The sequence below is a fragment of the Enhydra lutris genome, unplaced genomic scaffold (assembly GCF_002288905.1).
Source record: "Enhydra lutris kenyoni isolate GAN:26980312 unplaced genomic scaffold, ASM228890v2 scaffoldscaffold98, whole genome shotgun sequence".
NCBI classification, from domain to species: domain Eukaryota; kingdom Metazoa; phylum Chordata; class Mammalia; order Carnivora; family Mustelidae; genus Enhydra; species Enhydra lutris.
In genome coordinates this window covers 1,102,987-1,115,751 of record NW_019154182.1, presented here as the reverse complement: position 1 = coordinate 1,115,751, position 12,765 = coordinate 1,102,987, and the positions used below count along the sequence as shown (strand labels likewise).

The window sequence follows — 12,765 nt, the reverse complement described above, 5'->3', positions numbered from 1 at the left end:
AATCTCTAATTAGCTTATTGATGATTTAAAAAGCTCTTACTATTTATTACATAAACCAATCCTACTTACACTAAATATAGAATAAAGTACAAATATTTGTTATGTAAACATTTTACATAAAACAACTAATTAAAGTTCTCTGTATACACTCAACCTGTATCAGGGACATCAGTGGGTCTCATAATTCTCCGAATCTGCTCCATAGATTGCAGGTCTGGTGATAGTCCTATAAATAAAAGATGAGTCATACTATTGACATCTAAACAATTTTCACTCAAATAAAGAAGCATTTAAAGTAGATTCACTATGTAAAATTAAATATACTTAAGGTGTTTTTTTTTTTTAATGTTATCCCACTTTATATAATTGAACATTATGATTAGGATCCACTTTTCCTTACCAGGGTAATGAAATTCCCTTTCATTTCAAAAGATTTCTCAAGGAAAGAAATCTTACCACTCTTCTTTCTTTCCAACCATTCCCTGACCTTCCACAGGAACATATCCAATTTCAATACTTTTTACCACTTCTATCACTTCTTACCACCCAATATTAAACATGTTTTCTTCCAAGTTTAAATGCCTTATTCTATCCCATAAGACCTTCCTACATCCCACTCCAACATGCTCATTATCTTCATAAAAGCATCAGAAGGATAAGCAAGAAAAAGCACATGAAAACACTCTGCAATCTTTATAGAGTAGTACATAAATGTAAGCTAGTATTTCCTTTATAAATCCAAGTGCCATTACATACTTCTACATTTCTATTTTTAGCTATACCAATGTGCAAGAGCTACAATTTCCTAAGTGATTAGTATCTACTATAAAATGTTTCAATTAATAGAGTGATCTATGTTCTAGCAGAGAATAAATCATTTTTTTAACCTCAGGCCCATACAAGTACCATCTACCTTTTTCAACATTTCCCCACTTAATTCTTCCTGCATATTGACAAAAAACTAATTTTCTTACAGTATTTTTTTTTTAAAGATTTTATTTATTTATTTGACAGAGATCACAAGTAGGCAGAGAGGCAGGCAGAGCTGGTGGGGAGAAGCAGGCTCCCCACGGAGCAGAGAGTCTGATGCGGGGCTTGATCCCAGGGCCCTGAGATCATGACTCGAGCTGAAGGCAGAGGCTTTAACCCACTGAGCCACCCAGGTGCCCCCTTACAGTATTTTCATTAAATTATTTCCCTATACAAAAACCCAATATGGTAATTAAACCATTCAACAAACTCCTGTGCTCAGTATTCAAATCTCTATAATCTGATACGTTATCATTCATCAACATGTACTTGACGTTCTAGTTGGGCCAGTCCTCACACATTCCTTGAACTAGACAACATAAAAAAGACTGTCTCAAGTTCTCTTTGCCTCTCCAAAGTCTACTTACCTTCTAAAACCCACACTTCCATAAACGTCTGCCCAACAATTCTCTCCCTTTCCAGACTTCTTAAAAATTACTCACTACAAATACTTTGACATAATTAAATCCCTTTCATTATACGGTATCTGTTTTGAAATACACTTTATCTTTCTCTTAAAGATTTATTTTATTTCAGAGAGAGCGAGAGAGCTTGTGTGCATGGGGGGAGAGGAGGAAGAGGGAGAAAAGCAGATTCCCTTCTGACTGTGAAGCCCCACATAGTGCTTGATCCCATGACCCTGAAATCACAACCCAAGCCAAAACCAAGAGTCAGACACTCAACTGAGCCATCCAGGTGCCCCTGAAATATACTTTTCCTTACTCTTCTGGAAATATACGTTTTGTCAACAGGTTTTTAATTTCTCAAGACAGCCAGATCAAACACAATCTGTATCTTTTTATGGTACCTAGCCAATTGCTAGACACATAATGTTAGTTTTTCAAATGACCTTTCATATATGCTTATTTAACAAGTCACACAGAGTAACTTATTATTCTGGGGCACCTGTGTCGCTTGGTCAGTTAAGCATCTGCCTTCAACTCAGGTCATGATTCCAGGGTCTTGGGATCCAGCCCTGCATTGGACTCCCTGCAGGGGCCTGCTTCTCTCTCTCTGCCCCACCCCATTGCCCGTGCTCTCTCTTCCTCTCTCGGTCTATCTCAAATAAAATCTTAAAAAGAAATAACTTATTCTATCAAAAAACTGTATTAAAGATGAAAGTGGACACATTACATAAAGCTCAGAACTCTTGGCATATTGGGAATAGTAAACCCAATTACATTTGGATTCTGATGAAAGGTATTTAAAATAGGCAGGAAAATCATCACGATCCTCTCATTTTTACTGATAGTAGAGGTATCCTTCTGTCAAAACTGAGGCAAAGGGAACACTTCTTTTCAAAGAAAACTACAGTTATCCTCCTCACATGTGAAATTCTTAGAGACAAGTACTGAACTAAATTTTCATTTTCATTATGTATAAATAGTCATAAATTTCTGGTTACTAAAAGATTTTAGCCATGTTTAGAACAGTTCTAATGATTTGAGTTTCCACACCTGCACTGCTTTGTTTTCCCACAATATGCATCTTAGTTACTATAGGTCTTTTCTAAACAATGTTAGGACAGTAAGAAAAATCCATAAAGCAAGTTTATGGACTAGTTTACCTCCATGACAACAGAAGATCTTCTCATCCACAATGGCAGCTATAGGCAGACAATTAAAACAATCGGTGAAGGTCTTCCACAATTTAATATTAAACCTTCGTTTGCCTGTGAAAAGAATAAGCAAATAGAATAAATAAATCTATTTTCATGTTATCTCATAGCTATAGGATTATGAATAATTTCAATTTTATTTTTTATACAGTACTTTGTTTTTTCTGTAACAAGTACTTCTTATACACTTTTAAAAACTAACTTTCAGCACCTTCCTGTAAAGTTAAAAAAAGCCTGCAAGATTGTGTTACGTATTTTATGGAACAAATATATCAAACCCTTCTGTCTTTTAAGATCACTATAATAAAGCAATTTTGAAACAGTCTAATAGACTACTAGTTTTTCTTTTCCATTCAATATGCACATTCGTTAAATACCTACCCAAATAAGCAGAAGTGAGAGGGTGCCTCTAGAGAGTGTCCATTTTGACTCTAATGCAGAGTAACACAGCATAAATTTATTGCCAAGAAAGGACAATTTCCAAGTGCCTGATTGGTATCCACTTCTGAGTGAATTACAATTTGGCACTCTTACAGAAAGTATAAATAGAGACACACAAAGGCTGTAATTTTCCTGTAGTCTAGTATAAAGAGCTACAAAAAAAGACAATCTCAAGTGTATGTTCACCTTTTTAGAGTTACTTGATTTTCCTGAACTGGACAGTAAGTTGCAGCAACTAACCCAGGGGACAGAGGAAACACATAAGCACTAATTTCCTAAGTTTTTATGCCATAACTTGCCACTCAATGAAAAGTACAACTAAATGATTAGTATCTACTATAAAATGTTTCAATTAATAGAGTGATTTATGTTCTAGCAGAGAATAAATCATTTTTTACCTCAGGCCCAGACAAGTACCATCTACCTTTTTCAACATTTCCCCACTTAATTCTTCCTGCATATTGACAAAAAACTAATTTTCTTACAGTATTTTTTTTAAAGATTTTATTTATTTATTTGACAGACAGAGATCACAAGTAGGCAGAGAGGCAGTGTTTAAACTCAAAAGCAGTGCTCAAAAGCAGTGTTTAAAAGCCATTCTCAATTTCATTTGATGTCATTTCTATCCTTGAGGATATTCAAGTACATACTTTATCCTTAAGAATGCACCTCTACTCCTGATACAGCTTTAGAAAAGTGGTTATAGTCAGATGTACTATAATTCACTTCCTCTCTACTGGTCTGATTTTAACAGTTGAAACCATACATTACACCTTAGAAATAAAGATGCAATGCAAAATGAAATGTGGCATCAGTCCTATTAGAACACAGCTCCATGAGAACAGAGATCAACTGTCTTGTGCACTGCACTACATTCTTAGTGTTTAAAGTAGTGCCTGGTATATAACACTTCCTCAAACATCAGTTAAATCAATGATTATATAAACCAAGGATAGGAGTTTGAATAGGACTCTACCATATTTAAGGTTGGAAAAAAGCAAAAATAGGTACTGATGGAGAATTCAGCACCAAAAAACAATAAATTTGAAAATCACTTAATTGGTTCTAAATTATAATTAACCAAACATATATTCTTTCCCATGGTCTAACAAAAGCAAAAGGCCAAATTCAAATGTAGTAATTTAGTAATAACATTTGGGAAAAACTACTACAAAACACAAATCAGTGATTTCTTACTGATGAAAAAGAGTACAGTAAGATACACCAGAGTAGTTAGTATCCTTATCTCTAGGTTTATAGGCATAGATTAAAATTTCAATACTAAACTTCAACTTTTAAATAATTTCATACAACTTTTCAATATTTCTTATGACACAGGGCCAATGAGAATTTCCATCATATCATTAAGAATGCTGAGAACTAAAATCTTAATAGACACTAGAAAAGTAGAGGTTATTATCTATAGTGCCCTCTGTTTCACGTGGATATTTTACTCTGTAAACGAATTACACGTGGGTCTTTCAGTTGTGTAAGCTGCAATCAACCTGAAATAACACGACCAAGGAGAGCCCAAGGAACCAGTTTAATTAGTAACATGTTTCCCAGTTTCAAGGCCCTCTTCCATGAAAGACTCTTCTTGGTCCAATGCTTGATAAATTTTATTTTTTAAAAAACTGAATCAAAGGAATTTTTTGAACTGGAAAATTCTATTAGGGAATATTAAGGAATTTTCCCATTAATAAAAAATAAATTTTTATTTTTACTTACATTCATCATAGAACCCATAAATGCGATTGATGCTAGCACACTCATGGTTTCCTCTTAACAGAAAGAAGTTCTCTGGATATTTGATTTTATAAGCCAATAGCAAACAAATGGTTTCCAAAGACTGCTTTCCTCTGTCCACATAATCTCCTAAGAAAAGATAGTTGGCTTCTGGTGGGAAACCTCCATATTCAAATAATCGCAGTAAATCTGTATACTGTCCATGAATATCTCCTGAAAATAGAAAAAGCCAATTTTAGAACACTTGGTTACTGTGGGAAGCAACTACAAATGATTCCCAATGTTTACACCCTTGTGTAATCATCTCCCCTTGAATGTGGGCTGGAGCTGGTGACTTGCTTCTAACAAACAGGATATAGCAAAAGAGGGGAGGGCTGTCACTTCTGAGATTGGGTTATAAAAGATCATGACTTCATTCTGCTTGTACTCTTCTGTCTTCTCTCATTCCTGATGCAGAAGCCCGCTGCCCTACGGAGAACACATGGCAAAGAACTGAAGGAGGCCTCTGGCCAACAGCTCATCAGGAACCAAGTTCTCACAATCCACTGGCCCTTAAGTAATGGAATCCTTTCACTGAGCCTTGAGATGAATGCAGTTCCAGATGACACCTAGATCACAGCCTCGTGAGAGACCCAGAACTAGAGGAGACAGCTAAACTGTGCCTGAATTCCTGACACACTGAAACTGTGAGGTGATAAATTCATGTAATTTTAAGGCATAAAATTGTGGAGTAACCTGTTATACAACAGATAACTAATACAGTTACCCTTATTAGCTGGTAGTTTAATAAAAGTTACTTTGTTATACCAAAAAGTGACACAAGTAGCCAGAATTCAGAAATATTTAGTATGACTAACTTCTATTACCCTCAAATTTTTTCGTATCAAAGCATCTGAAAGAGTACCTTAGAATTTGAATCATTTTAAGATGTTATAAATAACTACATTTGCTTCATTTAGAGTCACAGAAAAGACTGATCATTTCCAGAAAATTTCTTTTTTTTTTTTTTTAAAGATTTTATTTTTAAGTAATCTCTACACCCAACATGGGACTTGAACTCACAGCCTTAAGATCAAGAGTTGTGTACTCTATTAGCTAATAAGCCAGCCAGGTTCCCGTCCACAAAATTTCATGCTACTTTTTACTTAAAAGTGATACACTAAGCTAATTCATGTATTTAACAACTTTTCCTTAGCTAATTTCTTTTATTAGTTAGGTATTATACCAAGGAGCACCAAGCACATTACTTAAACACAGAAGAAAGCAAAAAAAAGTATTTAAAGAGCACATCAAACACCTGCAGTTTACAAGGTATGAATGTTGATCACTAAGAAACATGCAGGACAATGAAAATTTTTACATATAGAAATAATTTTTGATTGAGAAAAAGATGACAATTAAGTCCATAAAAGCTACTTCATAAACACTAACAGCCACTACAAGTTATCAAATCAAAAGCCAGTATGATACATTACTTACCCCACTTTCCATCGTTATGTGAACTACAGAAAAATACTTTCTATACAACAGTTTTTTTTTTTTTTTATTAAAGATTTGTTTATTCATTTGACACAGAGAGAGAGAGATCACAAGTAGGCAGAGAGGCAGGTGGGGAGGGGGGCAGGCTCCCCACTGAGCAGAGAGCCCAATGTGGGGCTCGATCCCAGGACCCTAAGACCATGACCTGAGCTTAAGGCAGAGGCTTAACCCTCTGAGCCACCCAGGCGCCCCATATACAACAGTTTTTCTGGCTATAACAATGCGATCACTCAACCTAAGGTTATGAGTTTTTGTTTTTGGACAGAAGCCACTGTAAGACTTAAAAGTACAAATATAAACTGTAATATCATCTCCAAAATAAAATCATAACAAAGGTAGAACATCATAGATACTGCCATACTGACCCCTAAAACTCTGTTCTTGTGTTTTTTTTTTACTGGTATATCAGAATGCCTATTTTTCTACACCTCTGACAACACTGGATTATCAGTTTTTGACATTTTTTTAAAAATCTAACTACAGTTTGGGATTTGTTTTTAAATTGCATTTCACTAATTACTAGTGAGGCTGAGGATCTTACGTTTATTGGCCATTTGAATTTCTTCTAAAATCTGTCTTAAAAAAAAAAAAATCTATTGTATTGTCTTTCCTGTTTCTAAGAAACAATCTTTCACAGCAATCTTTGTAACATCATTTTATGAGTTTTAATTTTTATATTTTATGTAATCAAACCTATCCATCTCTCTTAAACCTAAATTTTGGAATGTTCTCTCCAGATTACCTTCAATGTAAATTCGGGAGGAAAAACTGATATTCAAATAGACTGTCTCCAGCTCTACCTATTTACATACCACAAATTTTCAGCGGTGCTTCCAACTCCAAAAGAATAGGCTGGCTGAGAAAGATTTCCCGAGACTTGATACATAAGCCCCGAACTTCTGCTTCAGTCATCTGCACAATCTTTCCTGGACGACATCCTCGTACTGTTAAACAATAAGTAAAATGGTCAGTTTTTAAGAATTTATCTACAAAATAATAATCCTTAAAAAAAGTCATGCCCATAAAGATCAAGAAGGTCACACAGGCAGCAAACTAACAGATACCCTATGGTGTCCTATGGTTAACAGTAAGACTATCCAGTGATCTTTGGCTTCCATCTCTATTATTGCTGGTTCCTGATTATGTTCCTCAAGGCTGCTGTCACAAACGCAGTAGTCCCCTTTGTTCTCCAGGGGCCAACCTCTCATAGCCTAAGAGATCCAAAGGGTTGCAGGGACAGCACCTTTGAGGACAGCACACTCTCCCAGCAAAGTCTTACATTTAGGAAAAGGCCAAAATCCCATCATTAAAAACCAGTGATTATGAAGAAAGGGAAATTAAACAAAAAGTAGCCGTCGGCAGGTGATTTCGTTTTTTCACACACTTCCCTGGAATATTAGAAGCAGGCCTAAGAACTAACCATCCCCCCCCCTCCATTTTCCAATCAAAACAAAACAAAATTTAAATGGTACCAGTTATTAAATTTTAATGATTATGTTTACAGTAGGGCATTATATTAAAAAACTCTAAAAGCTATTTAGATGGAGAAAAGCTACTTTTCAAATGAATGAGCAATAAAATCCATGAACTAATAAGTAACTTCTGGAATGGAGTGGGGAGGAATGGTACATGAGGAGTTCCTTATTTGCCCTACTGAACTGAACTTGTAATCATTGCCTCTCATCATTATCTTTTCCACTGGCTCTCTCTAAATAGACTCCTAGCTCCCATTTAATCTTAACTGAAAAAGGCATTTAAAAAAAGGAAGCAGAGACTGTATCTCTATGTCCCTACCACTTCCCACTTCCAATTACGTCCACACATTTCTTGTTAAAAATTGCTGATTCTTTTGTAAGGCTGAGAGGTTTAAAAAAAAAAAAAAAAGGCCCCCACAAGCAAAAGCCATCCATGTAGCTATTCCATTCATACAGTAGTGTCTAAGTAACAGAAGGGACAGAGACACTGCTGAAATGTGCTTTAGCAAATATGACAGTTAACAAGATCATCCCTGAAATTCAAACATGACCAGCAGAACTGGTTTTATTATGGGAACTTTAGCATAGCTTCTGTATTAGTACTAGCTCTCAAACATCAATTATCTACTTCCCAGGGATATCTGGATTTTTCTAAGATCAAAATGGGCACCTTACTTTGTACTTTCCATTAAGTATCTACAATACTAGCTTAGATTCAATTCTCTGTAAAATTCTTAACCTTGGCATTACGTTTTAAAAGCATGGGAAATGATGGTTACAAAATATAGCCCTATCATCAGTGCATCAAGTACCTATCTACTTTTTGGCATACTAAATAGTATTTTTCTCAAAGGACTAAAAATCTCTCGTTGATTTCAGATGACAAATATTTACCTAAAAATAGTTATTTAAAGGTAAGAGCAATGGACAAGACAAAGAAAATACTTTTGGCTCCTTTTAGAAAAGTTTCTACAATTTCTGTTATGATTCTGTAGTAATAAAAACACTTTAGGTTACCAACATTTAGTTGTAAACTTGATGACAATCATTATTAAAACCAGTGTGGGTCACTTTGATGTGACAATTTAAAGTGTCTAAATTATAATGGTGAATACTTTATCTCATATTTGTTTTATTTTCTCTGTAAATTATGTATTTAATTTTGATCTCCCGAGTAAGTAATTTACACTAAGGTGTACTTTGACTAACATTTTTACAGAGCTAAAAATGGTTCAACTTATAAGTCATTCTAATCCATAGAAACTAAAAATTTACCCAAACAAAAACATTACCCCATGAAATTTCATTGATTTTGAAATGCATGTTTTTCCCTAATTAAAGATCTATCAAGTTAGGAGATGCTTTGCAATCAGTAATTTCTTACAATTTTTTTTTTAAATATTTTCTTTATTTATTTGACAGAGAGAGATCACAAGTAGGCAGAGAGGCAGTCAGAGAGAGAGAGAGGGGAAAGCAGGCTCCTCGCTGAGCAGAGAGCCCAATGTGGGGCCCGATCCCAGGACCCTGGGATCATGACCTGAGCCGAAGGCAGAGGCTTTAACCCACTGAGCCACCCAGGTGCCCCAATTTCTTACAATTTTAATTGGCAGTCACTTTAAGCCTTTCAGTAGCATATAAAACTAATAATGCCTTTCATAATCAAATCACTTCTAAGAGTGGATGAAATGCAGTTAGGGAATCTAAGCATTTTTTCTAAAGGTTAGGCATTTGACAAATGACCAGATTTTAGTTCTAAATTAGCTAAATTTTGGGAAAAGATGGCAGCCAGCTAATGGCAATCCCTGCTGTCAGTTCAAAAGTCCTACTCCCTTATGTACTCCGGCCAGTTAAGTACACCCAAATTTCCAAAAGCATTTCAAATTTCTCCCAGTCATCTGAAAAAAAGTAGTAAATCAAGGCAGTCTGTTACAAAGCAGAACTAGATCACTACCACAATATCCATGAGACATTCAAGAATTTGGGTATATGAGCTCAGATGCAAGTATCTAGCTGGATTATGAAGATACTATAAATCTGCACAATTCATTAGGTACAAAGCAATTTCACATCAATCATCTCATTTAATCCCTTTGATATCCCAAGAATTAGAAAGGGAAGTCATTATCTATACTATACATGATAGAGTTAAAAACCTTGTACAAGATGAGGGAGCCCAAGTTTTATTAAGAGTACAGACAGTAAAAAGCAGCAGAAAAAAATTTAGAACCAGTCTTCTAACTCAAAACTCTTTCTCCTCTACTACCACAAAAAAATTTTTAGTCAATAGTTTACAAGAGAAAAATTTCAGCAGGTAATAATTACAAGCCAGGTAAAAACACAATTATAGCACACTGTTTAGAAAATACTTTGAAGTATCACACATATACAGTACAGTACACTAACATTATGGGCATTTACTCAATAAATTTTAACTATGTCTACACTTAAGTAGCCATCACCCAAGACACCTGTGTGGCTTATTCAGTTAAGCATCTGCCTTCAGGTCAGGTCATAATCCCAAGGTCCTGGAATTGAGTCCCGCATCAGGCTCCTTGCTTGACAGGGAGCCTGCTTCTTCCTCTGCCTGCAGCTCCCCCTGCTTGTGCCCTCCCTCTCTGACAAATAAGTAAACAAAATCTTTAAAAAACATATTAAAAAAAAAAAAAGTAACCACTATCCACAGGCAAGATACAGAATACTTCCAGCAGCCCTAAAGGCTCCCTTATACCCTTAACCATACAATAATAATGCCCAAGGTTAGTATTTTTACCTTGTCAGTATGATTAATCTGACCCATTTTTGAATTTTGGATAAACAGAAATATACAGAGTATATACAGTATATACTCTTTTGCTCATTGAAATCTACCCATTTACTGTGTTCAGCAGCCACCTAAAGTATTGCATTGTATCAAACAGCACACTGTATTTATCAATTCTACTGGGTCACTTCTATTTTGGCGCTATTACAAATGCTCATGAATATTTGCATATATTTCTCTGGGGTATAAATAAAACTTAGGAGAACTGCTGAGTCATAGGGAAGGGTCAGCTTAATTAAGAAGTTGATATAGCCAGCTTCCTAAAGTAGTTATACCAATTTACAACCCACCAACAATGTTGCTCTACATCTTTACCAACACTGGGTGGTATTAGTCTTAAATTTTAGCTGTTTTATTGGGTGTACGGTGGTATTCAATGAGACTTCAATTTGCTTTATCCTGGTAACTAATGTTGAATATCTTTTTATGTGCTTAATAGGTCATTTAGAAATCCTTTTTTGTGAAGTTCATTTGGACCGTCTCTTAAAAAACTGATCTGTAGAAATTCCATGTCCCAAATGAATCTTTTGTTGGAGCCATGTATTAAAAGTATTTTTTCCCAGTTTATATATTGCCTTTTCTCTCCCTCATGCTTTCTTTTGATGAAGTTCCTTAAAGATTAATTTATTTATTTGAGTGGGGGAGTGACCATGGAAGGGGGAGGTGGGGAGGGATAGCGGGAGGGAAAGAGATTCTCCAGCAGACTCCCTGATGGGCTCTATCTCATGACCCTGATATCTTGACCTGAGCCGAAATCCAGAGTCAGACGCTTACCCACTGAGCGACCCAAGTACCCCAATAAGTTCCTTATTTTAATACATTTAAATCCATCTTAGTTAATTTTAATCAATCTTTTTTGGTCACTGTGTTTTACATCTTGTTCAAGAAATTTTTGCCTCCTTTAAAGATATCTCCTTATGTTTCCTTCTAGATTCTTTAATGTTTTCTCACCTATCTTATTTGATAATCCTTAATTTTGTGTCTGGTTTGAGGTAAACATCAAGTTTCATTTTTATCCACACAGATATCCAACTGATTTAGCACCTTTTATTGTAAAAACCACCTTTTCTCCACAGAACTGCAGGGCAGTGTTGTAGAAAAATCAGGTGACCATATACACGAATGGGTCTATTTCTGGAAACTCCATACAGTCCCAATAACCTGTTTATTTTTACATCAGTACTACACTGTCTTAATTATTGTAGCTTTTTATAAAGTCTTGGTATCTGGTAATAAAAGCATTCCAACTCTGCTAAGATTGCCTTTGCTAATCTAGGTCCTTTTGTATTTTCAAGTATGTTTTTAAATTGGCTCTTCTGGGGCACTGGGTGGCTCAGTGGGTTAAGCCTCTGCCTTCAGCTCAGGTCATGATCCCAGAGTCCTGGGATCGAGCCCTGCATCGGGCTCTCTGCTCAGCAGGGAGCCTGCTTCCCCTCCTCTCTGCCTAATTGTGATCTCTGTCAAATAAATAAACAAAATCTTAAAAAAAAAAAAAAACAAAACCAAAACCGCCTTTATAAATAAATAAATAAATAGATAGATAGATAGGCTTTTCTATTTCCACACACCCCAACCTGTGGGGGTTTTAATTGGGAATAAGTACAGTTCAGGGAGAATTATCTTAACAATTTTGAGTCTTCCAATCCATAAACATGATATCTCTTTTATTTAGGTTGTCATTTGTTTCTCTCAGCAATGTTTTGTACTGTTTATGTAGTAGTCTTGCACATTTTCATTAAACTGAGTTGAGGGGGCACTGCTGTGTAAACATGGTTTCTGGGGCGCCTTGGTGGCTCAGTGGGTTAAGCCACTGCCTTCGGCTCAGGTCATGATCTCAGGGTCCTGGGATCGAGCCCCGCATCGGGCTCTCTGCTCAGCAGGGAGCCTGCTTCCTCCTCTCTCTCTGCCTGCCTCTCTGCCTGCTTGTGATCTCTCTGTCAAATAAATAAATAAAATCTTTAAAAAAAAAAATAAATAAACATGGTTTCTTATTTCATTTTCTAATTGTTTGATATTAGTATCAATTTCACTGATTTTTGAATACTTTGTTTCCTTTCTAACAGTCTGAAGATCTCTGGATTTGCCAAGTATACAAT

The 12,765-nt window shown here is 35.6% G+C and overlaps 1 protein-coding gene across 1 annotated transcript in view; it reads right to left on the bottom strand.

Annotated features, from left to right (window-relative positions):
* Window positions 1–12,765, bottom strand: part of LOC111139288 (protein phosphatase 1 catalytic subunit beta) — a 43,781-nt gene that overhangs the window by 14,790 nt on the left and 16,226 nt on the right. The window contains exons 3-6 of the mRNA XM_022491524.1: window positions 7,186–7,317; window positions 4,817–5,047; window positions 2,597–2,701; window positions 155–226 (exon numbers count right to left, since the gene is read on the bottom strand). Coding sequence (XP_022347232.1) covers window positions 155–226; window positions 2,597–2,701; window positions 4,817–5,047; window positions 7,186–7,317 — 540 coding nt within the window. The remainder of the gene's footprint in view (window positions 1–154; window positions 227–2,596; window positions 2,702–4,816; window positions 5,048–7,185; window positions 7,318–12,765) is intronic.